This window comes from Phascolarctos cinereus, unplaced genomic scaffold (assembly GCF_003287225.1).
Source record: "Phascolarctos cinereus isolate Bilbo 61053 unplaced genomic scaffold, phaCin_HiC Scaffold_5;HRSCAF=322, whole genome shotgun sequence".
Taxonomy (NCBI): domain Eukaryota; kingdom Metazoa; phylum Chordata; class Mammalia; order Diprotodontia; family Phascolarctidae; genus Phascolarctos; species Phascolarctos cinereus.
Window position 1 is genome coordinate 367,850,783 of NW_027555958.1, and position 27,833 is coordinate 367,878,615.

At 38.7% G+C, this 27,833-nt stretch overlaps 1 protein-coding gene across 15 annotated transcripts in view; it reads left to right on the forward strand.

Annotated features, from left to right (window-relative positions):
* Positions 1-9,335: 9,335 nt before the first annotated feature.
* ANGEL2 (angel homolog 2) overlaps positions 9,336-27,833 on the forward strand; it is a 137,399-nt gene continuing 118,901 nt past the window's right edge. For 4 of the 15 annotated variants that reach the window (XR_013487308.1, XM_078156322.1, XM_021007789.2 and 1 more), the window contains exons 1-5: positions 9,338-9,596; positions 16,188-16,516; positions 21,029-21,285; positions 25,033-25,102; positions 25,727-26,145. Coding sequence is in view for 13 of the 15 variants with exons in the window: in XM_078156322.1 (XP_078012448.1) it covers positions 9,496-9,596; positions 16,188-16,516; positions 21,029-21,285; positions 25,033-25,102; positions 25,727-26,145 (1,176 nt within the window). In the remaining 2 variants the exon portion in view is untranslated. Of the gene's footprint in view, positions 9,597-9,629; positions 9,709-13,076; positions 13,312-16,187; positions 16,517-21,028; positions 21,286-25,032; positions 25,103-25,726; positions 26,146-27,833 lie in introns of those variants that run through there. The other 11 variants (XR_013487307.1, XM_078156319.1, XM_078156320.1 and 8 more) reach the window with 9 other exon arrangements.

A 27,833-nucleotide genomic window follows, 5' to 3' on the forward strand; every position in this document is an offset into this window, starting at 1 on the left:
TGGAATAGAAAATAGCAGGCTGCTTTGTATATTATTTATGGAGGGCTGACAATGTACTCAGCACTACTGAAAAAAAAAACCATAGAGGCAAGTGTGATTTTTGCCTCTGAGTATGAGACAAGTGTTGAGCAAAGTTGTTTATATTCTTGCTATTTTGGCATCCTGACCTCCAGTCTCTCTATTTATAATGTAAATCCACAGACTAGGATGTGTGTTTATTCCCACCTAGTACCTAATGTATTGTTGACACTGTATATTGTTGACACCAGAGTCAATGATAACTGGATCCCCACATGGTTCCCTAAATACTGGAGCTTGAAGCAGTATGATGGAAAGGGATGTGGGCAAAAGTAATGCATCCAAGGCCCAGATGATTGTAGGAAGACCACTCTGGCTTTATGACCTTTCTGCATAAAAGACCCGGAAGGGAAACTTGAGAACACTTGGGTGAACTGATGGAAAGTGCAGTAAGCAAAATCTGGAGGACCATTTATATTATAACAACAATATTGTAAAGAAAAGCAATTTTGTTCAGCTTAAGAGCTCTGATCGATACAATGACCAATTCCAAAGAGTGGATGATGAAACATGCTAGCCACCTCCTGATAAGGAGGTGATAGACTCAGGATGCAGAATTACAACAGGCGTTTTTGGAAATATACAATGTGGGGATTTGTTTTACTTGACTATGCATATTTGTTTATTTTTCTTTTTGTTCAGTTGAGGGGAGCGAGTGGAGAAGGGACAAAGCACTTATTAAGTACCTACTATGTCCTAGTCACTGTGCTAAGCAGTTTACAAATATTATCTCATTTCATCCTCACAACCCTGTGAGCTAAGTACTATTATTACCCTCATTTTACGGTGGAGGAAATTGATCAAAGGAGATAATTATTGTAAAACACTTTGGACAGTGCCTGGCATATAGTAAGTGCTATAAAAATGTTAACTATTATTATTAAGGCAGACAAAGGTTAAATGACTTGTCAAGGATCACAGGGCTAATGAAAGTCTAAAGTTGGATTTGGACAAAGGTTTTCCTGATCTTGGACCCAGCACTCTATCCACTGGACCACCTAGTAGCCTCTATAGAGGTAGGAGGAAAAGAAAATAAATGCTTGTTTAATTGAAAAAAATAAAAAGTAAAAAATGAAAGATACACAAAAGCACATTTTCAAAAGGTGATACAAGAGAATAGCAGTGTGGTTGTGTGGCAAATACTAAATTGGGAGCCAGAATCCCCATTCTCATCTCTGTTCTGCCCCTCACTATTCTTTCTGGGCCTCAGTTTACTCATCTGTAAAATGAAAGGAATGGACTAGATATTTTCTAAGGTCCATTCTATCTCTAACATTCCATAGTATTTTAAAGCCCTAACTCTAAACCATAGAGCTAAGACAACCATAGCTTTGACCAAGATGCTGACATGCTTGGTTTTCCTCCTTCCACTGGTATCCAATGCCTCACTCTTCCCCTTCCCTTGGGCTGCCACGTTCTAGGAGGTCTTTGGCCATCAAAGACTCCTCTTTTGGCAATCAGGTTCTCCAGATATGCCAGCTTGCATAGAGAGCAAGCAGGATGCTAATGATTGCAATAAAAGCACTTGGAGAAGTCAGCTGTGATAACAGAACACACTGACCCCACTAGCTAATTCAATTCCTACTTTTTCTCACTGTTAGTAATGATTTTTTCTTTCTTTCTTTTTTTATGGAACACTGAAATAAATAACATTAAAGGTTATTACTTTAATGAAGTAAGATTATCTTTAGGATGAGGCATAATAGTAGAGTTTTAGTAGAAGAATGATACAACTCTGTTGGATCCACCATCTCTTTCGTGTGAGTACTCCTCAACCATTTAAATCTCAGTCTTTCCAAGTCCCCTCAACCTGTCTCATTCTCACCCATATATGTCCATCAATGCTCTAAAAGTAATTCATACTACATGCTGGGGAACTTCTGATTATAGTCCTAATATTTCTTGAATATTAGTAAAGTACTTGGGCTATTCATCTGTTATCCCCCATTTTTGTTACATGATTGGCCTGCTTCTTTTTCTTTTTTATATGTTATTAATTTATTTATTTTTAGTTTTCAACATTCACTTCCACAAGATTTGAGTTCCAAATTTTCTCCCCATCTCATCCCTCCCCCCAACCCAATATGGCATACATTTTGAATACCCCTTCCCCTAATCTGCCCTCCCTTCTATCTCTCCACTCCCCCTTCCCCCCCTTTTCTTATCCCCTTCCCTTTCTATTTTCCCATAGGGCAGGATAGATTTCTATACCCCATTTTCTGTATATCTTATTTCCCAATTGCATGTGAAAACAGTTTTTTTAACATTTGTTTTTAAAACTTTGGGTTCCAGATTTTCTCTCTTCCTCCCTCCCCACCCACCCTCACTGATAAGGCAAGCAATTCGATAGAGGTTATACATGTGTAGTCATGCAATATGCTTCCAAATTAGTCATGTGAAAAACTAAGTATATTTCCCTTAATCCTATCTCACTCCCCATTTATTCTATTCTCTCTTTTGACCCTGTCCCTCCTTAGAAGTGTTTGCATCTGATCACCCTCTCCCCCAATCTGCCCTCCCCTCTAACATCCCCTTGCTCTCTTATTCCCTTCCCCCTCTCTTTTCCTGTAGGGTAAGATAGATTTCCATACCCAATTGAGTGCATATGTTATTCCCTCCTTAAGCCAAATCCAAAGAGAATAAGATTCACTCATTCCCTCTCATGTTCCCCCATTTCCCCTCCACTGTAAAAGCTTTTTTTCTTGTTTGTTTTATGTGAGATAAATTTGCCCCATTCTACCTCTCCCTTTCCTTCTCCCAGTATAATCCTCTCTCACTCCTTAATTTTATTCTCCAGATATCACCCCTTCAACTTCAACTCACCTTGTGCCCTCTATTTATCTATCTGTGTGTGTGTGTGTGTGTGTGTGTATACACACCTACACACACATACATACATATTATTTTTTCCCTCCAACTACTAATACTGATAAAGGTCTCATGAGTTACAAATATCATCTTTCCATGCAGGAACGTAAACAGTTCAACCTCAATAAGTCCCTTATGAGTTCTTTTTCCTGTTTACTCTTCATGTTTCTCTTGAGCCTTGTATTTGAAAGTCAAATTTTCTATTCAGCTCTGGTTTTTTCATCAAGAATGCTTGAAACTCCTCTATTTCACTGAATGTCTATTTTTTCCCCAGAAGAATTATACTCAGTTTTGCTGGGTAGGTGATTCTTGGTTGTAATCCTAGCTCCTTTGACCTCTGGAATATTATATTCTAAGCCCTCTGGTCCCTTAATGCAGAAGCTGCTAAATCTTGTGTTAACCTGATTGTGTTTCCACAGTACTTGAATTGTTTATTTCTGGCTGCTTGACATGGGGACTCTGGAATTTGGCTACAATATTTCTAGGAGTTTTCCTTTGGGGATCTCTTTCAGGAGGTGATAGGTGGAGTCTTTCCATTTCTATTTTAGCCTCTGCTTCTAGAATATCAAGGCAGATTTCCTTGATAATTTCTTGAAAGATGATGTCTAGGCTCTTTTTGTGATCCTGGCTTTCAGATAGTCCAATAATTTTAAAATTATCTCTCCTGGATCTATTTTTCAGGTCACTTGTTTTTCCAGTGAGATATTTCACATTGTTTTCTATTTTTTCATTCTTTTGGTTTTGTTTTACAGTGTCTTGATTTCTCATAAAGTCACTAGCTTCCAAGTGCTCCATTCTAATTTTTAAGGAAGTATTTTCAGTAATGTTTTTTCTTTAAAAATTTCTTATGAAAACAGAATGAGAATAGACCCTTAACAGAAGCAAGGCTTAGGGATATTAATCTCTCCTTTGAGAGAATGGGAAACATCTAAAACAGGAACACTAGCTCTATTCTCAACAGAGTAACACATACTGATGGACTCCCTGCCAATGCTCTGTTCACCTTTCTTCAGCCTTGATCAATAATGTGTTGTTTTGATATCTCAACAGCCTTTCATGCTTTCTTGGTCATGGTTCAGGCAAGCAGGTTGTATCAAGGGTGGCAGCTTCTTGCCCCCTCCTAGAAGCAGCAGAATTCCAGCTCTCTCTGTTGGGAGTTCTCTGAAGGTCCTGTACCTTTAAGGGTACTTACATATACTTCTTTCCTCTTGTGAGATTTCAGTTTGTTGTTCCTCCATTGAACTTGGAGGGGAATATTTAATTGATCCCCAGTAGAGTAGAGGGGAACCCTTGAAGCCTTTGCCCACCATCAGATATTGTCTCCAGCATCCTGTTACATTCTTGAAATCCACTGGGGGTGTTGTCCAAAACTCTGTCCTGGGCTTTCTTCTCTCTCTTTCTGTGACTTTATCAGTTCCCCTGATGGATGCAATTATTCTCTATGAAGATGGCCCTCAGCTCTGTATTCTCTTCCCTGACCTTTAGAGTCCTTCATGACCAAATGCCTATTGGACATTTCCAACTAGACATCTCACAATCACTTCAAATTCAATACGTCCAAAACAGAACCCATTGTCTTATCTTTACACACACACCCCCACACACAATTCTCCCCCTTCCTAACTCCCCTAATTTTTTGTGGGCACCACCATTCTTCAAGTTACCCAGGTCCAAAGCCTCACAGGCATCTCTGGCTCTTCTTTTTCTCTTGACACTCCTCCCCTTATTTCTTTATCAGTTTCCAAGTCCTGTTGATTCTATCTCCACAATATCCCCTACATTCACCTCCTTCTCTACACTGTTACAACCAGCCTTATTTGATACCTCATCATTTCTTAGACTATTTCGATAGATTCTTTTTTTTCCAATAGATTTTTAATTGATTCCCCTGCCTCCATTCTTTCCCTTTTCCAATTTATCCTGCACACACCTAACAAACTGATATTCCTAAGTAAAGCACATGTCTAATCATGTCATTTTTTTTGCTCAAAAAGCTTCTGTGGTTCTTTATTGCCTCTAGGATAAAATACAAGCTTCTCTATTTGATATTTAAAACCCTTCACAGTCTGACTCCAACCTATCTTTCCAAGCTGATTTTACATTATTCCCCTTCACATCCTCTGTGTTCAAACCAAACTGAACTATTTGCTATTGCCTGCACATAATATTCTATCTCTTCTCTCAGTACCTGTGCACAGGCATTCCATACCTGGAATGCTCCCCATTTTCATTTGAGCCTCTTGGGATCCTTAGCTCCCTTCAAGACTAAGCTCATGTGCCACTCCCACCACCAAACAAAGCCTGTCTTTCACAAACACCCACACTTCTTTACAACCCCTAAAAATAACTTTGTATTTACTTTAGATGCATATATGTTGGATTTCCCAATAAAATGTCAGCTCCTTGAGATTAGGGAGTGTTTTATTTTTGTCTTTGTATTTCACTTCCCAGCATAGTGCCTGTCACATAGTAGCCATTTAATAAATATTTGTGGAATCAGATTGAATTGAATTGAAAATTCAAGCTCTTGTGAACCAGAAATCTGTCAAAAAGGTAGAATCAAAAGCAGGATCATACTGAGTAAATACAATAGTAACCTGCATTACAAATTAAAATTTTTGTGTGCATGATAGAAAGGAACTTTGGTTACCTTTTGATCTCACAGAGATCATCTCTACCAATAATACCAACACTCTTTAATCAAATTAAACCACCAAAAAGTGTTTTTCTATGTGTCCAGAACTGTGTTAGACACTATAGAATAAGAAAGAAAATAATGTAAAAATAGGGCCCTTGCCAGGAAAAGAACTTACAGTTTGGTTGGGTAGATAAGACATAGCATTTTGAAACAAGGAATAAGGCAATATTATGTACAACCAACCAGTAAGATATAATCAGTCTCTAAATTGGTACAGGTAGAGAACAAAGCAGTATGAACCAAAAGACGTACAATGAAAAACATTTTTATTTAACATGCATCATTTCTATTACACTAAAAATGTCTTCCCAATAAGTAATTTCTTCAAGAGAGCCTAAATAATCTGCAAAAGCAACAAGCAAATATATGAAGTATCTAATTTCCTCCCATTCCCTTTCTTATCACCAGGCTTTCTCATCCCCTATACTTCTCATCTCCTTTTCTTTTTGCCACAAGTTTTTTTTCCCCCCTTCAGTTCATGGGTATTGCAGTGGATAAAATGCTGGACTTAGATTCTCCATCTACACCATTTCACTTGGTGATCTCATTGGCTCCCATGGCATCTCTATGCATATAATTCTCCAATCTACCAATCCAGTCCTAACATCTTGCCTATTGGACATCTTAAATTGTTTGTCCTGCAGATATTGTAAACTCAACATGTCCAAGACGGAGTAATTTAGCTTTTCCTCCAAATCCATCCCCTTTCCAAACTTTCCTATACTCTGGAGGAGAACACCCCCCTTCCAGTTGCCTAGGTTCAAAACCAAGATATCATCCTCAACTCTTCACTATCTCTCATCCCATATCCTCTCATCATCTCAGCAGTGCCCCCTCCAATATCCATCCAAATGTCAAATATTGTTATTTCTCTCTTTGTACCATCTCTCATCTATGCCCCCTATGCTCCTCTGACACTGCCATCGATGTAGGCCCTCATCAACTCATACCTAGATTATTATAGCCTGCTGATGGGTCTCCCTGACTCAAATCTCTCCCCTCTCAAATCCATCTTCCATTTAGTTGTCAAATTAATCTTCCTGAAGCACAGGTCTGACCATGTCCTCCACTCATTCAGTAAACTTCAGTGGCTCCCTATAACTTTCAGGATCAAATATAAAATCCTTTTTGGCATTTCAAGCCCTTTGCAACCTGGCTCCCTCTTATTTTTCCAGTGCTCTTATACCTTACTCACTCCCACAAACTCCTTAATTCAGTTTCTTGAATAAGGTATTCTATCACCCAATCTGGTCATTTTCACTGGCTGTTCTCCATGCCTGGCATTTTGTCCCTCCTCATCTCTGCCTCCTGGCTTTTACGGCTTCCTTCAAGTCTCAGCTAAAATCCCATCTTCTGCAAGAAGCCTTTCCTGATGCCCCTTAACTAAGCTAGTGCCTTTCCTCAGCTGATTGTCTTCAATTTATCCTATGTATACATCTTGTTTGTAAACAGTTGTTTACGTGTTGTCTCCTGAGCTAGCTCCTTGAGAACAGGGACTGGCTTTTTCCTTTTTTTGTATTCCCAGTGCTTAGCCCAGTGCCTGGCATATACATAGTAGGTATTAATAAAGTCTTATTGACTACTAATAGAAAGACTAGAGTTTGAATCCTACCTCAGGCACTTTAATAGCTGTGTGACCTTGGCCAAGTCACTTTCTCCTTTCTCAGCCTCAGTTTACTGATCTGTAAAAAACAAATAATAATAATAGCACCTCACAGGGTTGTTTTGATGATCAAATGAGATATGTTAGCATCACTATATTTAGCCACTCATTTAACAATTATTTCTTGAAGGCAGGAAACAGCATTTATTAAATGCCTAGGCACTGGTTAAGCCCTTCACAAGTATTATCTCATTTGATTCTCACAACAATCCTTCGAAGTAAGTGCTATTTATTAACCTTATTTTACAGGTGAGGAAATTGAAGCAGATATTGAGACTTATCTGAGATAATTCACCTAGAAAGTCTCAGAATCCAGAAGCACTGTACCACCTCACCACTGTGTGCAACAGTTACCCAAAAATAACACTCAGAGAGTTTCTAGGTATAAAGTGAAAGATTTATTACGTTCTCGGGAGAAGCGGGTGTCTGCTTAGTCAGGAAGTCTGAGCGAAGCGAGGCAAGGCACAAAGGCCAGGACAAAGGTTATATAGCCCTAACACAGAGATACCCACCCACCACTGGCTTAAATTCCCATTGGACAGGAATTTCAGCCTTAAAATCTAAAATGCGAAAATCTACCCTAGAAACAAGGAATCTCGTTATAATACTACCAATCCTAGCTATTTTATCCTTTTTAGTAATTAGCCATTACTTAATGCTGATGTAACAGTACAAATCATGTGTTTTCTAGGAACCTGAAACCTTAGGCCTACTGAGGCTAGTGTAACCAACCTAGAGTTTGTAACAGTCTAAGAAATTGCTACACTCAGTCCATCTGAGGGATCTCACATTGTTTACATTGTTTCACTTGGTTAAAAAAAACCAGAGTCTTGACAAAAGTTTGCAAAAGGAGAGATCTCTTCATTGACTTCCTCAGCTGCCTCAGCTGCCCTGAGAGTTCGGAGTGCTCTTTGTTCAAGGCAAGACTACATATACCCCAACCCAGCAGCCCACCCTAACTCCCTTCCCGTGGGGTCATTGACTGAGCCTCAGGTATACAATCTATTCGTGTAAAAGCTACCCCAGCAACAGAGAGAACAAAGAGGTATAGAAATTATGTTAGCACGTTCCCCTTTTCAGGGCCTCAGTTTCAGCAGTCTTTTACCCAAGTTCATACAACCAGCTAGAGGACGAGATAGACAGGATGCTCCCATGTCTCAGGAATTTCTGCTAACACTATCCAAGAGTAGGAGAGGGAGAAGGCTAGGGGAGGGGGTCTTGCATTCTGAGGGGTCTTCACTTAGTGTTGGTACACATGTACCACTCAAAAGCAATAATACCAGAACCATTAACAAGAACTAATGTCCCTTTGAGGAGGCTTCACTTCTGAGAGATCACTTCTCACACCACCTTAAATGCTTGCCAGAACCGAAGGGCTTCATAAAACTGCTAGGTGGGAAGGGTCAAATGTGATATGTAGTTCCTTCCTTCCCTGCAACCACACTTGGGCAGATACATACATTAATTTAAAAAAACCCAACAACACAACAACTCATTTTCATTAATGTGTGTATTCCCATGTATTAAATTACAATCCCTCTCTTCATTAGTAGATGATATTCATGAATTACTGTGGTCAAAAATTTCATTATCAGGTGGCCCATTTGCTGGTAATGAGCCCACGCACACATCATTTGCTGATACTAGGACTAGAGATAGCGCTTCTTACAACCTTGGTCAGTTCAGGCCAATAACAGAACAGGTCCTCAAAACCCAGGACTCATCACCCCTACTCCAGGACCAGGCATTGCCAAAGTGCTCAGTGACTGCGTTCGACGATAATTGCTAGGGGAATTAGGAAAGGAAGGAAAGCAAGTCAATTTCTTTTTTATTTATTATTTATTTATTCCTCTATTCCTGCCACTTTCTGTGCCTGAGGTCTCAATTCCATCAACAAATTCTCCTCTCTGTCTCTTTAAAGCACTTTACCAGCTTCAGACATGGCCACCCAGACTTCTCACGTCCGGCAGTCTTTGCGCATGTGTTCTAAACGGAACAACAGGATTGGTGAAGATGAAGGGGATGGTAGCGTCACAAGATGGCGGCTCTTATGACAGTGGCAACTACACTTCCCGGCGTGCTTTGAAGCTCGGGCCCAAGCGGGGCCGGCGGGTGATGGGGCTAAGTCGGCTGCCGAGGCCGAGTCAGGGAGAGGAGCCAGAGGCAGCAGGCCTCCGGAAGGAGGAGGATGGAAGCGTGGCGCTGTGTGAGGAGGGGCTACAGCTGCTGTGCGGTGGGAAGAGGCCGGTCAGTGTGGCTGGGAGGAGGCGGGGGCGGGGACGGCCCGAGGTATGTAACCTGAGGCGGGGCAGGGGCAGGAGGAGGAGGAGGAGGAGGAGGAGGAGGAGGAGAAAGAGGAAGAGGAAGGTAGAGGCCGCGGCCAGCGCGGGACCTGGACGAGGTGAATAAAGAAAGACCCTCGGAAGCTGAGGGTGGAGGTGGGGGAAGGCCTGGCTCCCGGGGCGGACGCGGATGTGCTCTCTTAGGCCACAGTCCTTCCTTTCCGCTTCCCCTCCTCCCCGGCCCGCCCCCAGACCCCTGCGGCGCCTCCTTCTTAGTCGTCTGTGGGGGGGCAGGGAGGAATGTAGGTGTGAAATTACTCTGTATTTAGTTGTTTGCGTTGTGTGGGACGCCCCCCTCCTCCCCGGCACCCCCAAAACTTAAGCTCCTGGAGGGCCGGGGCCGTTGTTGTTTTTTCGCCTTGGTAGCCCCTCCCATCCCCCAGCCTGACCTGGTGCCTGTTAATTTAACATGTTTTTGGTTTTGGTGTGACACCTCACTCTGTTGACGTTAAATCTATTAACTTGTTTCTGTCACAGAAAACTTCTGGTAATAGGGATAAAAGTCGAAATCTCACCTGCAGATTGTTTTTTGTTTTTGTTTTTTTCGGGGGGGGGGAGGCGTTTTATTTCTTTTTGTGTACGTGGTCTCTGGTTTCTTTGGAGGTAGGGAACTCCTGAATAGGAAACATGCCTCGAGTTCAAATGAGGCTTTAGATGATTGTGTGACCCTGGGCAAATCTCTTAACAGCTGTCAGCCTCAATTTCCTCGTCTGTAAAATGGGGATAGTAATAGCACCTAGCTCCCTAGGTGGTTGTTAGGATAAAATGAGATATTTGCAAAGTGCTTTGCATATCTTAAAGTGCTGTAAGTATTACACAAAGCAGTATCTACTTTGCAGTTAATAGTAATAACAATAATAATAATAATAATAATTCTGGTTAGTAGTTAAGCCACTTGCCCAGGGTCACAGAGGTAGTGTCTGAGGTGGCGATTTGAATTCACATCTCTGATTTCCAGTAAGTCTAGCACACTGTCCACTGCCCCAACTAGTTGCTTCCAGATTTCTACTCGGAGAATTGTGGGGGAAACTGAGAAGTTAAAGTACTTGCCCAGGATCACAACAGCAGCGGGTGTCAGTGATGAGATTTTGACTGGCTTGGTATATCAGATTACTTTTAGAAAAACTGCTTTCTAAAGAGTTTCCAAAGTAGGATAGATTCCTTAGTTTCAGTTGTTACAGATGTGTTTATTATGATCAACTTTTTTTAAAAAAGAAACTTCTTAGGATCATTGCTGTTACAACCCTTTGGGAGCCCTAGCACCAGTTTGGTACAGTGGAAAGAGTATTGGATTTAGAGTCTGAGGGCCTGAGTTTGAATTGTGACTGCTATTTTTACTACCAGTATGATTTTGGCTAAATCATTAAAAATTCCCAGGACTTGAGTTCCTCATCTGTAAAAAGAAGGTTGAGTTAAATTACCTGTAAGGTAGAAGTGTCACATATGGCCAGGCAACTCCTGAATGGGGCTCTCCAGATTAAAATGTAATTGGGAAAGGTTTAATAAAATAAATAAGAATACAGTACAATATAATGTTAATTTTTTATTTTCTAAATCAATATGTAGCCCATAGGGATCTTTTTATTTGACCACAGCTCTAAGGTCCCTTCCATTTCTAAATTTATATATTCTGGGACCTGTTCTTCAGTAATTCAGAAGTGCTTGATGCATGTCTAACATTGCTTTGCACTGTGGGAAATACAGGAAGCCTCTGTGGCCAAGAAATTTATATTTAGTTGAGGAGAGGAGGCAAATAAATATAAAGTAGCCAGCCAAACATGACAATATGCTAAACAATAATAATAATAATAATAGCCTTTACGTAACATCTACTATGTGTGGAGCTGTGTTAAGTGCTCTATAAATATTATCTCTTTTGATCCTCATGACAACTCTGGGAGGTAAGTGCTGTTATGATCCCCAGTTTACAGTTGAAGAAATGGAGGCAAACATGAGTTCAATGACCTGCCCAGGGTTACTTACACAGCTAGTAAGTTTCTGAGACCAGATTTGAATTCCTGGCTCTAGGCCCAGCACCCTATCCACTGTGCCACCTAGTTGCTTCAGTGTATAGGTGTGTGAATCTGAGTAAATAATGTAACTTCTTTGGACTTCTGTTTCCTTACTTGTAATGAAGGAGGTTGGTTATATATAATGTACCTTCCAGCCTAAAAATTCAAATTAAACAAATGTTTGAATGTATATCTTGTGTATATCATTGTTCTGAGTGCAGAGAGTTCACAGATGGGGGAAAAAAACACCAACTGTAGGCATTCCTTTACCTCAGGGAGCTTTTTATCTAATGGGAGAATAAGACAAGTCCATAAAGTGTGATAAGAGGTAGAATGTAATAAGAGTGGAATTAGACAAAATACTATATTATATTTAAGGAGTGATCAATTCCTGTTGAGTGGAAAAGGCAACTTGGGCTTTGAAGGAAGAGCAGAATTAGAGCAGGTGGAGATTTTTTATGGCAGGAGTTTATTCTAGTCATCCTGGCCTGTGCAAATGCATAAAGGTGGGAGAGGACAGAAAGAATTGAGTAAATAGCCAGTAGTCATCCAGTTTGGCCAAAATGTAGAGTATGTTAACTTTGTGAGGATCAGCTAAAAGTGGAATGGACTGCCTCATGTGGGCTGGAGTAGATGAGCTAAGATCTCTTCCAGCTCTCAAATTCTGTGATTCTATGATACCCTCTCCTGACTAGTCTTCAGTGAAGATTAGATATGACTGATTACTTGTTTGGGGATGTTATAGGATTCCTATAGAAGTGTAGGTTGGACAAGAGGGCTTCTGAGGTAACTTCCAACTTATATTCCAAAAAGGCAGTATGATAAGACTGGAAAGATAAGTTGGCATTGAATTGTAATTGGCCTTTGGTGCTAAGTCAAGGAATTTGTGTTTTGATTTGATAGTTGAAGATTTTTGAACAGGAGAATTACATGTCAGACCTGTACTTGAATAAATCATTAAATATAAACATTTATTAATCAGCTGTGTGCCAAGCACTGGATGTTATTTTTGCATCTATGTAAAGGATGGCTTGGAGAAATGAGAGAGTAGTGTCAGGGAGGCCAATTAGAAATTGATGTCAGAGGTGATGAGTGTGATGTAGGGTGAGTAGAGAGAAAAAGAGTGGTGTGAGAGATTGTATGGAGGTACAATTGACAGGACTTTATTCTGAAATTTTAAATTCGGTTGTTGGATTGTAGTAATTTAATGGTGTCAACAGAAATAGGAAGTAGGAGGAGGGGTAGGTTTTATGGGGAAGATGAATTCTGTTTTGGACATGTTGAATTTGAAGTGCTATTGAAATATCTAGTCAGGCAACTGGAAACGTCAAACTGCATTTTAGTGGGAGGTCTGGTTTAGATGTAGATATTTGTAAGTCTCTGCGTTGTCATCGTTGAAGATTCCTGGTCTCCAGCTTCAGGTGAGAAGAAGATCAAGACTTCTCTCTGACTTTGAACCTTTCTTCTGCTGCACATGTCTCCTGAGGGAAGGCTACTAGAAGCCAGCTTCACAACTTCTGTTTGCACCATCAAAGGCAACTTCCATCTCCTGCTACCAGCCTGATTGCCCATCCTGGATGTGAAGAGCCTCCTGTGAGAAGAGGATCCAACTTCCCTTTGACTTCAGGCCTTCCATCTCCTGCTAAGCAGGTTCGACTTCCATCTCCCCTTGCCTAATCTCCAGCCTTTGGAGGGAAGAGTAGTGAAACAGGACCTCCCATCTGACCGTGTGTCTTCCATCTCCTGCACCATCTTGCTCTGTGTTTGCCTCCTGCTTGATCTTCAGCCTCCTCTGGGAAGAGGAGTGGCACCTTCCACTCAATGATGAACATCCTTACACCCGGTCATACCCTACACATTACAATGATTCTAAATTCTTGTAAATTATCATCTAAACCTCATTTCCCGTCTTCTACCACCTGATTCCTGTCCCCCTCAATCCTCCTACCCAAAGTCCCAACCAAATGCCACCCACAACTTCCACTGTGCCCTCTAGAATGCCTATTCTATAGGCAACACATTACCCTTCATCCTAAATCTTTGCATTTTCTATTCATTCTATTTTCTACAGTCACTGAAACTTGACTCCCCACTGATGATACTGCTTACTTGGCCACCCTTTCCAATACTGGTTACAACCTCACTCATTCTCCTCACCTCACTGTTTGGGATAGTTGAAATACTTCTCACTCCCAATTGGCACTTCTAGGTTCCCCCCCAAGTCTAACACTTGGTAACCTCTTCTTCTTTGAAGTTCACGCAGTTTATATCTACCAACCAATTAAAATACTGGCGTAGTTGTTGTCTACAGACTTCCTGGTCACTTTTATTCCTTCTTCAACAAGTTTGGTACATAGATCACAATTTTTCTCTCCTTCCTAACCCCTGCCCTCATACTTGGGACTTCAACATACATATTGACATTCCCGCAAACACTATAATCACTCAGTTCCTCAACCTACTCACTTCCCATAACCTATTCTTCTATCCTACCTCAGCCGCACACAAAGATGGTCATAACCTTTAATCTTGTCATTACCCACAAATGCACTACCTCCATGTCAAAGAATTCCAAAATCCACCTATCTGATCATAATCACTTGGCTTTGCACCTCTCCCTCTGCCTTCCCTTACCAAACCCTAATCTTATCTATACTAGGACCTCCATTGCTTGACCTCTCAGTTCTCTCTCAGGCCATCTCCCTTTCACTTGCTACTCTCTCCTCTTTTCCCTATTTTGACTCCTTGGTGAACCAGTTCAACTTTACACTGTCCTCTTGAGTCCCTGGTTCCTTTATCACATAACTAGTTGTACCTTGCCAATCCTTAGCCAATCACTGCCACCATCTGCTGCCTTCATTCCTACACACACATGTGCCACTGAATGAAGGTATAGAAAAATCACAGAACTGTTATGACTGAGTCCACTACAAATTTATGTTACACAGCCCTTCGCTGCTTCAAGGCAATCCTTATAATCTTCTTTATCAACTTGCTATCCCATTCTCCAGGAGCTTACAGTCTAATGGGGGAGACAACATGAAAACAGTCTGTACAAGGCAAGCTATGTTCAGGATAAATAGGAAATAATTAATAAAGGGAAAGAACTAGAATTAAGAGGGGTTGGAGAAGGCTTCCTGTAGGAAGTGGGATTTTAGTTGGGATTTAAAGGAAGCAAGGGAGGTCAGTAGTTGAAGCTCTGATGAGGGAAAGTGTTTCAGACATGGAGGACAGCCAGCCAGAGAAAATGCCTTCATCTGCGAAATGGAATGTCTTGTTTGTGGGATAGCCAGGAGGTCAGTGTTCACTGGATCAAAGCGTGTGTGTCAGGGAGTATGGTGTAAGGAGACTGAAGAGATAGGAGAGGAATATGTTATGAAGGGCTTTGAATATGTTTTTGATCCCAGAGGGCAGTAGGAAGACACTGGAATTTACTGAGGATGGAGGTGACATGATCAGACCTGAATGGAGGATGGATTGGATTGGAGAGATGGGTAGACCCATGAGCTGGCTGTTGGAATAATCAAGGCACGACATGATAAGGGCCTGCACCAGAGTGGTGGTAGTGTCAGAAGAGTAAAGGAGGCATATTCAAGAGATGTAGAGGTGACAGCAGCTTGGATATAGAGGTTAGCGATAGGGAGGAGTCCAGGATGACTAAGTTTCAAGCCTGAGGGACTGGGAGGATGATATTGCCCTCCACAGTAATAGAGAAAATGTACGTATGGCGGGGAGGGAGGGGAGAGGAAGAGTGTTTAGGGGGATGGATAATAAGTTTTGTTTTGAACATACTGAAAGTATAAGATATCTATTGGATATCTGCTTTGAGATGTCTGAAAGACAGTTGGAGATGTGAGATTAGAAGTCCACTGAGAGGCTGCAGCAGGAAAGGTAGATTAGAGAATCATTAGCATAGAAATGTAATTAAATCTATGGGAACTGATGAGATTATCCAGTGAAGTAGTGCAGAGAGAACAGAAGAGGGTCCAGGACAGAACCCTAAGGATATTGAGGGTTAGAGGGCATGATCTTGGAGAAGGATCCAACAAAGGAGAACCAGGAGAGAGTACTGTCCCCAGAACTTAAGCGAGAAGAAAGTGTCAAGGAGAGAGTAATTGACAATGTCAAGAGGCTAAGTTCAGGGAGAATGAGGATTGAGTAAAGGCAACCAAGTGATCTTTTGTAACTTTGCAGAGTGCAGTTTCAGTGGAGTGATAAGGTCAGAAGCCAAGATTGTAAGGAGTTGAGAAAGGAAAATGGAGGTGTGTATTGTAGATGGAGATAGAGAGTTTGGAAAGATCAAGTGAAGTTTTTTTCAGGATGGGGGAGACATAGACATGTAGGTAATAGGAAATGAATTGGTGTACAGGGAGAGACTGAAAATAAGTGACGAGTGGAGATGACAGAGGAAGCAGTCAGTTGGAGAAGACTAGATGAAATGGGGTCACTTGATAAATTGATATTTTGATTCTCTTAATTGTGGCTTACCAAAATGGTAACTTAACTACAATATTTATTTCTTTTAGATATCCCATGTTACCCTATCACCTGCAGAGCCTGGGCAGAGACAGGATTACGCCATGGGATTTTTCTCAAAGATTTTGCTGGAACAGACACATCTCTAGTTGTATGAGGTGGCCTGGAAATTATTCTTGGGCTCCTTATCCATACCTCAGCAGTCAACATTGCCAACTGAATTGGAGACCACCTTGTTTGTTTTTACCTAATAGAAGTCAGTTTCAGCACTGGAATTGGAGACCTGACAACTTTGCACATACATCTTTGTTTCACCTTTCTAGTTACATCATGGACTCTGAGGGAGATAAGACATCGTCAAAACGTCAAAAAACCCAAGGTAAAGGTGATATACCGTGGGTGCAGAAATGACTTAGCTATTAGAATGAAACTTGAGATTTTTTACATTTTACTCTGGCAAAAAAAAAACCTCTTGTAGGTGTTTGGGGCAATTGGTACTTGTTTCCCACTGATTTTAACTTTATAGAATGCCTTTCTTTCCAAAATTGTTTTAATTTTTATGTTCATTTAAAAGCAACTACCTGGAGTAAAAGTGGAAGACTGTGATTCCGTGAATGAGATATATTTGGGAATGAAAAGAAAAATTAGTATAGCAAGGTAACTCTTAATTTTTTAGAAATGAATTGTTTGGCCTCTAAATTTGTAGACTACCCATTTGTCTTGCATCTTTTGTCTGCATGTATTTTCTTAATTGGATTTAGGGATTGTAATTTAATTTCATTTGTGCACATATTCCATATTGGGAAAGTTAGTTAAATTTTGGAAGTATTTTATTGCAATTTGACTCATTTTGTTTGATCACACTTCCCTAAGTGTCCTGATAAAGGGAAAATTTCTCATGTAGTAGATTTAGAGATGATCTTGTCCAACCCCCCCATTTTACAGATGAGGTACTTGAAGCCCAGAGAGATTAGCTAACTTGCCTAGAGTCTCAGAGTAGAAAAATTATTTTTGTCCTATCAGATATTTCGTGGCAGGATAAGGATTATCAGTCAAGAAAACAACAGTGTTATTATGACTCTTACTTTAACGTAAAACTTGAAAAGTTTTACATAACTATTATGACTCTAATTGGCGCTCTAAAAACTGGATCAAGCCTCCCACTTATTTTCCTCTGATCATGGTATTTCTCCTGACATATATAAATTATGTAAACTTTTGATATATGACTTTATTAGAGAGCATATGAGGGGCACCTAGGTGGTGCAGTAGATAGAGCTCCAGCCTTGGAGTCAGGAGGACCTGAGTTCAAATGTGTCCTCAGACACTTGACACTTACTGGCTGTGTGACCTTGGGCAAGTCACTTAACCCCGATTGCCTCACCAAAAAAAAAAAAGCATATAAAGTCTAAGAACCATTCCTGCTATATCACAGTGGTTCTCATATTGTAACAGATTTGGAACCTGAGCATTTCATGAATCACTTTGGAAGGTTTGATAAAAAAAAAAAATGGTCAAGATCAACTTGTGTAAACTGTGCCTGACTCAAGCCTTTCTCTAATACTATCTCAGACACTGGAATTGATTGCATAAAAAAAAAATGCGATAAGGTTCCACAAACTCCAAAAGCTTCAAAATCACTACCGTAGGTCACCAGGCAGTGCTAACGAGAGGTTATGAAAGTGGGTTTGCACACCTTATAAATGGTAAGAACTGTAAAATCCTTATTAAATTTTCAGTGTGTGAACATAGATCTGCATCTGTATATACACCATTATCCTTCATAATTGAATAAGGCATTTCAACACTCTTGCTATCCATTTGTATGACTACAGGTTATAATATTCTTTCATGACTGTAAAGTCTTGCTCTTTACATATCCAGACTTTTTGTTGTTGTTCTGTGGCTAAATACACCAGAGGCAGCACTCAATTTATGAATAAGTAGAATTTTGGAAGTTCATTTTCAAACTAATTGTTTGGGTCTTTGAAGACACTTTTCCCCAGAAACAGAATTTAAAGTGGTAACCACAAAAGCCTATTTTAGTCAATCAACAAACATTTATTATGTACCTAGAATTGTACTACCACCACTAGGAAGGGATGCGAAGACAAAAATAAAACAATCCCTGCCCCCAAGGATTTTGCATTCTATTAAGGGAGACAATATGTACATGTAAATAAATATACTATTTAACTAATAATGTAGGTAAATTCTAATATTAATAGTTCAAATTATGGAACCAAATGGTAGAGAAAAAGAAGGGAGTTGACGCCTTTTTTCTTAGGTGCAGGACCATAGGCAAATTTTGAATAGACATGATTTGTTTCTGATATCCTATTCTGTGACTGCATAAATTTTTAATTTAAATCCAAAAGAAGCGGTTATATTTGAATATTCCTGTAATGGAGCTCCTGATATTCAAAACATAGGCTACTTGAGACATGAAATTTTTTGGTGTATAATAATACAGTTATTCTCCCTTCCCTCTCTCTACTTCTTAGGCATCCCATTGTGGTAGTTTCTTCTTGCTCTCTAATGACCCTTCGCATCCTAAACTCTACTTTTGGATTTCATCCAGGTCTATTCTCCCCATCACCCTAAAATGTTTCATATTCAAAACTTGTCTACCTCACCACCCCTTCCCATCTCCAAAACCCTCCTAAAAACAAAACAAAAAAATATATCTTCCACATTTCATCTCAGTTACAATAAGGGAAAAAATGATGTAAACTGTTCTCCTAATGTGTAACTACCCCCTAACCCACCTAGAAACATTCTAAGTTTAAAGAGAGGATATTTATTAAAGGCCTATAAAAGACTTGTTGGGATTTTAGGCAATGCAGCAATGAAGTAAAAAACTGGTGTCAGGAAAAGATTTGGAAGATTGGAAAAGGAGAAGCATATGGCCCCTACTCTTGCCAGGAATGGATTGGTGGAAATTAGGGGGAGGAAGATTTAGGATCAGTGTCAGTAAGAATTTCCTGAAGAACTGTCTGAAAATGGAATTGGCTATCTTGTGAGTTTGTTAATATCTTGTTACTGGAGATAGCCACATAGGTTAGAAGATCACTTGTTTGGGATGTTGCAGAAACTGATTAATGTTTTGGGAAGAGTATTGAAGTAGGTCCCTTCAGATTCTTATATTTTTGCTAAGTATTCCTCCAGTGTTAGCTCTTCTAAGATGTTCTAGAGTTTCTACCAGACTTTCTTTGCTTTTGAACTCAGATTTTCTAAAAGTTTGAAATTCTTTCTTTCTTTCTTTTTTTAAAAAATTCTTTCAAAACAACTTCTGTGACAGCAGGGCCTTCACCAATGTAGAGAATGAGTCAAAACAGTGGCAGGCTTTTGTCAGATTGTTTGTAAGTCAGTGACTGCCTTTATTTATAATAAGGCATATACTGTAAAAAGTATCTCTGATTAATTTTGTTTTATAATCATGTTATTAATACATTATAACTAAGTCCCACTATAGTCATGAAGGCATCCAATCCCTTTAGATATTGTCTGATTGTCCCTTTGAGTGGTGGAAAACAAGCAGTATGTGCCCAGGAGTCTTTAACATTCACATCAATCAAAAAATAGTTGCTGGGCCAAGGACTTTCTCTAAATTAGCTCTGTATCTCCTCTAGCCGCAAGAACAGTGCCTTACACATAGGTGTATGATAAATGGTTGTCAAATGAGCAAGTCCAAGGTGGTACCCGCAAAACTTAAAGGAATCATCTTCTTTCCTCTCCACTCTGTAGATATAATGCCCTTAAGGTATCCATGTATGCTATAAGCACTGGCTCAGCAGGGACAGGTTCAGACAGCATCTACCAAACACCCTCCAGGCTATGCCTCAGGGCCCCTGTCCCTTATGGTCTTTGGCAGGGAGGGGAAAAATCTTTAAGAGAATTCTGCTGAGTGTTCAGGGTCTAAATGCTGGATTCCTAGGACTGTAGTTTCCAAATTATTATAATGTTCCTTTTCAAGGAACTAAGTTTGACCTAAACATGTTATTTCTTCTAACATTGGAACCAGATAATGATATCAGGTGGGATGTGCCTATAACTGCTACTGTTTGAGGCTGTGCCTCTTCATCTTGCAGGTTGCCTGATGACTTTATTGAACATAAACTACCACGTTTCTGTTTGCTTCATGCCAGATTGATCTGCCTACCGTGGTTGTTAAACCAGGACCCTGTAGCCATGCCACATCGCTTGACTTTTGCATTGGTGTGTCCTGATAGCCTGTCTTCTGCCTGAACTGATCAGAGTTACTCTGCTTCAGCTTAGCAAACACCTACTGCCTCAGCGTTTTCATCTTTGCCCCCTTCTTCCTCTGTATCTTTCCCAGGATGCCAGTCCCAGGAGCCATTCTGGTGTGAAGTCATTTATGGATCATGGCCTGAGGAAATTTGTCAGGGAGGGTTAAAAGAAAAAAAAGATTGGAAATTACTGTTTCTCAAACTAGTTGTGTGACCACAGATTCTCTGAGCTTTGGTTTTTCTTCATCTGTAATATAGGCTTTGTATTGATACTGCCTGCCTCCCAGGGTTGTTGTGATCATCAAATGAGATGATGTCTGTAAGATTCTTTGCCACCTTTAGAGTGCTACATAATGCCAGGTATTGTTATTACTAGGCTTTTCATTTTTCCAAGGTGCATGGTGCCTGAAAGGTCCTCAAACTTCTTTTCTCCTTCATCATTGGACTTGGGGCTACCTAGGTGATTGAATTTGGTAACAGCTTTCTCTAGTGTCAGGGAAGACTTGGCTATACAGTGTTATTCTAGTGATGAGGATGCCCTTAAGTCAGAATTCTCAGAAAGCAGAGAGTTTTATATGTAGGTAAATGTGTTTATGCTTCTAAGATTAATTCTTTATATTCTGTCTACTGTATTTTGACAGGCGTGATAAAGCGGCATTGGGAATACCTCTGTCACCATAATAAAGAAAACATGAAGATCCTAGGAGATAAACATGTTGACCAAAAATATAAAGATGAGAAGGAAAAATTTGAGTTTTCAGTCATGTCCTATAATATCCTTTCACAGGATTTATTGGAGGATAACTCGTATCTCTATAGACACTGCCGAAAACCAGTCTTGATCTGGGGCTTTAGGTTTCCCAATATCCTAAGAGAAATTAAACACATGGATGCAGATGTAAGTGTACAATATCATTGAACATGCCTCATACAAGAAAAATTTGAACTCTAAACTTTATAAATAATTTAATTGCTTAAATTGTTTTGCGCACATAGAATCATTCTTGGAGTGGGAAAGGAAGAAGTTTAATAACAGTTATAAAACTGATTTTTTTAAAAGGTACAAGACTTGCAGAAAGATATTAATGATATGTTGGTATACTTAGCCATGTACCTTTTCCAGAAGAGACTTATGAAATAAATATACTCAAAAAACGAATGACATTTTTGACAGGGAGCAATTAAAAAAATGTTAAGGGGTACTGAGCATGTATGTTCAATAATACATTAGTCAGCTAGCACTTAATAAGTGCCTACTGCGTGCCAGGCACCGTGCTAATCATTGGGAATGCTAAGAAAGGCGAAAAACAGTTGCTATTCTCAAGATCACAGTGTAATGGAGGAGACAACAAGATATATACAGAATAAATTAGAAGTAATTTCAGAGGAAAGGCTTTTTGTTGAATGTGGGACTTCAGCTGATACTTGAAAGAAGCCAGGGAAGTTAAGAGGCAGAGGATGAGGAGGGAGAGCATTCCAGGCATGGGAGACAACCAGAGAAAATGATTGGAGGTAGGAGGTGTTGTGCTGTGTTCAAGAAACATCAAGGAGGCCAGTGTCACTGGATCACAGAGTACACGAAGGGGAGTAAAGTATGAGAAGACTGGAAAGATAGGAAGAGGCCAGGTTATGAAGGGCTTTGAAATCCAAACACAGGATTAAAAACCAAACAAAAGGATTTTGAAAGCCAAACATCAGAATAATTGGAGGATTGGGATTTTCCTGTAGCTGTAATTCCAGATTTTTGTCTTAAGCAAGACAGTTGATTTGCTTTTAGAGACTTTGGTGTGTAACGTGATACAGCAATGGTAAGAATTTTATTTTTTTAAGATTTGGGGCATGCACAGTAGTAATTAAAAATATTTTATTTTTTTGAAAAATTAATATCTTTTAAAACCAAAGCATTTTCTTTGTTAAGTCTTAATTTTTAATAGTGAGTGAATCATTTAAGTGTATTTTTTTGGTTCATATAAACTTAAGTTTGACTCTTCAAATAACCCCCTAAAAAACCCAGCTAAACCTGAAGTTTTTCTCATTAACTTCTAATATGATTAAAAAGGTAAATTCACAACAGTGGAGGTAAATAAAAGGAATTATGACATAATTGTAAGCTGACAGTTTAATGGAATGGATGAATTTTTGCAAAAATACAAATTGCCCAGATTCTGGAATAGGAGGTAGAATGCTTCGGTAGCCCTATCATATAAAAATAAATTGAACTAGCCATAAATGAACTCCCTGAGAAAAGAATCATAGGACCAGATGGATTAACAAGTGATTTCTAACAAACATTTAAAGAACAATTAATTACAATACTGCATAAACTTTTTTTTTAAATAGATAAAGAAGAATTCTACCAAATTCTTTTCATGAGCCAAATTTGGTTTTGATACTAAAACCAGAGAGTCAAAACAGAGAAATAAAACTGTAGACCAATTTCCCTAATTGATGCAGAATTTTAAAATAAAACACTAGCAAGGAGATTATCATAATATATCACAAAGATCCTGTCATACACTATGACCAAGCTGGATTTATACCAGAAATGTAGGACTGGTTCAATATTAAGAAAAGTATAAGCATAATGTTGACTGTATTAGCAACAAAAGCAACAAAAATCATATTAGTAAAGCAATAGATGCAGAAAAAGCTTTTGACAAAACGTAACACCTGTTCCTGTAAAAGAAAACACTAGAACGCACAATAGTAAGCAGAGCTTTCTTGAAAACATTTAGTAGTGTCTGTCTTAAACCAAAGCAAACATTATCTGTAATGGAGATAAGCTAGAAGCCCTTCCAATAAATTCAGGGACAAAGCAAGGATGTCCATTATCACCATTACTATTCAATATTATATTAGAAATGCTCACTATAGCAATAAAACAAAAATATATTGAAGGAATCAGCATAGGCAATGAGGAAACAAAATTATCACTCTTTGCAAATGATGTGATGGTTTACTTAGAGAACTCAGAGAGTTAAAAACTAATCAAGATAATGAACAACTTTAGTAAAGTTGTAGGATATAAAATAAACCCACATAAATTGGTGTTTTTGTATAGTACCAACAAAACCCAGCAAGAAGAGATAGAATAAAAAATTCCATTTAAAATATGTAAAATTATAAAATAATTGAGAGTCTTCTTGCCAAGGGAGAGAACTATGTGAGCACAATTACAAAACATTTTCCTCAAAATAAAGACAGATTTAAGTAATTGGAGAAGTATTAATTGCTTATGAGCGTACTGAGCCAGTACAATAAAAATGATAATACTATCTAAATTAATTTACCTATTCAGTACTGTACCAATCAAATTACCAAATAATTACTTTATAGAACTAGAAAAAATTCATAAAAAAATTCATCTGGAGAAGCAGAAGGTCAAGAATATCAGGGGAATCAGTGAAAAAAAATTACTCAGAAATAAAAAATGAGAAGGAAGGGGGCCTAGCAGTCCTAGATCTCAAATTATACTACAAGGCTGTAATCATCAAAACAGTTTGGTTCTCTGATAAAGGTTTCATTTCTAAAATACATAGGGAACTGAGCTCTTATAAGAATAAGAGCTATTCCCCAATTGTTTAATGTTCAGAGGATATGCATAGGCAGGTTTAGGAGGAAGAAACCAAAGCTGTCAATAGCCATATGAAAAAATGCTCTAAATGATTTGAGAAATTTGGATGAAAACAACTGAGGTAACACCTCATACCGATTTACATTGGCTAAGGTGACAAAATAAGGAAAATGGCAATTACTGAAAGGGATGTGGGAAAATATGTACAATAATGTACTGTTTTGGTAGAGCTGTGAACTAGTCCAACCATTATGGAAAACAGTTTGGAACTGTGCCAAAAAGCTATTAAACTGCACATACCTTTTGACCCAGCGATACTACCACTAAGTCTGTACCCCCAAAGAGATCAAAGAAAGAGAAAAGGTATCTGTATATACAAGAATATTTATAATAGCTCTTTTTGTGTCAGTAAAGAATTAGAAACTGAGGAGATGTCTATCAATTGGGGAATAGCTGAACAAGTTATGGTATAGGAATGTGATGGAATACTCTTGTGCTATAAGAAATGAAGAAAGAGATGGTTTAGGAGAGACCTAGGAAGACTTATATGAGCTAATCCAAAGTGAAAGGAGCAGAACCAGGAGAACAATTTATATAGTAGCAACAATATTGTAAAAATAGTCAACTTTGAAAGACTTAGTAACACTAATCGACACAACACAGTTCCGAAGGACTCATGATGAAATATGTTGTTTTCCTCCAGAGAGAGGACTGATCGACTCACGGTATAGATTGAAGTATGTTTTTTTTCCTTTTTCTTTCTTTTCTTTGAACATGGTTAATGTAGAAATTTATTTTGCATGTCTGTACATATTTGTAGTGGTTTTTTTTTTTTAATTTTTCTTGCCATCTCAATGGATGAGAACTAGAGAGGAAGGAAGAGAGCAATTTGGAGCTGAAAATAAAATAAAATTGATTAAAGCTAAAAAAAAAAACCCAAAACAAAACCTAATATGGCAAGCATAACACTTTGGAAACTTACTTTTAACGATCAAAGGAACATAAAAATTTTCTTTCAGCATCTTTACTGATGTGTTGAATTCATGTTACTTTGTTTTATTTTCCTTCCAGATTCTTTGTTTACAAGAAGTACAAGAAGATCATTATAGAAAAGAGATCAAGCCAAATTTGGAATCATTAGGTATGGTATAATGTTTAGCTAAACTTATACTTCCAACAATTTAGAAATATTAGATTGTGGCAGTCGAAATAGAGCTGTACATAGCATGCTTGGGCAAAAAAACATTCCAGGTTTTCAAAACTATGGCATCATTTATTTAAGAGATATTTGATATATTAAGTATATCAAGGTGACAATGTTATACTGATTTCCTTTTTTTTGGGGGGGGCAATTGGGGTTAAGTGACTTGCCCAGGGTCACACAGCTAATAAGTGTCAAGTGTTTGGTCTGAGGCCGGATTTGAATTCAGGTCTTCCTGACTTCAGGGCCAGTGCTCTATCCACTGCACCACCTAGCTGCCCCCCTGATTTCTATTTTTCAAATTGAAAGGTCTACATTAATATTAAAAATAGTGGAATAGCACAGTATTACTTCTGTGTTTTTTTTCCCCCTTTTTAGGCAATTGGGGTTAAATGACTTGCCCGGGGTCACACAGCTAGTAAGTGTCAAGTGTTTGGTCTGAGGCTGGATTTGAACTCAGGTCTTCCTGACTTCAGGGCCAGTGCTCTATACACTGTATCACCTAGATGCCCCCTACTTCTATGATTAAAGCTAACAATACTAATTAAACTTTATTTTTCATAGGATATCATTGTGAATATAAAATGAGGACAGGAAGGAAACCTGATGGCTGTGCCATTTGCTTCAAATGTTCCAAATTTACTCTATTATCAGCAAACCCTGTGGAATTTTACCGCCGTGATATACCCCTATTGGACAGAGACAATGTTGGACTGGTATTACTCCTGCAGCCCAAATTTCATTGTACTGTCTCTCCTATATGTGTAGCTAATACACATCTATTGTATAATCCAAGGCGAGGCGATATTAAATTGACTCAGCTGGCTATGCTGTTAGCAGAGATTTCCAGTGTTGCCCATCAGAAAGATGGCACTGTCTGTCCCATCATTATTTGTGGTGACTTTAATTCAGTTCCTGGCTCTCCACTCTACAGTTTTATAAAGGAAGGAAAATTGAATTATGAAGGACTTGCCATAGGAAAAGTAAGTACTCACTTTATATCTTTTTTTGCTAATTATATTTTTATAAAAAGTTATTATTTATTTACACATTCTTTTCTTTTTAAATTTCCAAATTCTCTCCCTCCCTTCCACCTCCTCCCACACCTGCTGAGAAGGTAAGCAATATGATATTAATTATATTCCCATGTTAGCCATATTCCCCCAAAAAGCAAGAAAAATAAAGTGAGAAAATTATACTTCAGTTTGTACTCAGGGTTGATCTTCTTTCTTTGGAGGTGGATAGCATTTTTTCATCATGAATCCTTTGAAATTGTCTTGGATCATTGTATTGATCAGAGTAACCAAATCTTTTCATGATTGATCATCATTACAACATTGCTGTTACTGTACATGATGATTTCCTAGTTCTTCTCACTTCATTTGCATCATCAGTTCATATCATTCTTGCCATGTTTTTCTGAAAACACCTCCTCGTCCCATAGCACAGTAGTACCCCGTTATAACCATATGCCATAACGTGTTCAGGCATTGCCCAATTGACAAGCAACCCTTTGATTTCTAATTCTTTGCCACCACCAAAACAGCTTCTATAAATATTTTTGTACATTTTTCATTTTCTTTGATCTTGGGATACAGACCTAGCAGTGGCATTGTTGGGTCAAAGAGTATACATTCTATTTCCCCCTTCACCTTTCTCCCAGTGCATCCCTCTTTCTCACCCCTACACTCCTTTTTGGGAGATCATCCCATCATAATTGACTCAGACCTGTGCCCTCTGTTTATGTATACTCCTTCTAACTTCCCTAATAATAATGTAAACAGCTTAACTTTATTGAGTCCCTTATGATTACTTTCATGTTTATCTTTTTATGCTTCTCTTGAGTCTTCTTTTTTAATGTCAGGTTTCCTATTTAGTTTTGATCTTTTCAGTAGAAATGCTTGAAAATCCTTTATTTCATTTGTCTAGATAGTTTATTCTTGGTAGTAATCCTAGCTCCTTTGTCTTCTAGAATGTCATATTCCAAGTCCTCTGCTTCTTTAATGTGGAAGTGGCTAAATTTTATGGCTTCCTGATATTTGAATTGTTTTTTTCTTGCTGCTTGATGGAGCTCTGGAATTTGACTGTAATATTCCCAGGAGTTTTCATTTTGGGATCTATTTCAGAAAGTGATTGGTAGATTCTTTCAATTTCTATTTTACCTTTGGATCCAAGATATCAGGGTGTCTTCCTTGACAATTTTTTGAAATATGATGTCTGTGTTATTTCTTTGATTGTGCCTTTCAGGTAGTCCAATAATTCTTAAATTATTGGACTCTTCTTGACCTATTTTGTCATTTGTTTCTTTTTTCTAATGAGACATTTTGCATTTTCTTCTATTTTTTCATTCTTTTGATTTTGTTTTATTGTCTCCTGATGTGTCATGGAGTCACTGGCTTCTAGTTGTCCAATTCTAATTTTTAAGGAATTATTTTCTTCAGTGAACTTTCATGCCTCTTTTTCCATTTGGCCAATTCTGCTTTTTAAGGAGTTCTTATCTTCACAGGATTTTGTACTTTTACCATTTGGCAAATTCTGTTTTTTAAGGTGTTATTTTCTTCAGTATTTATTTGTGCCTTTTTTTTTTTTACCAAACTCTTAATTCTCTTTTCATAATTTTCTTGCATCATTCTTATTTCTTTTTCCAATTTTTTCTCTATCACTCATCTCT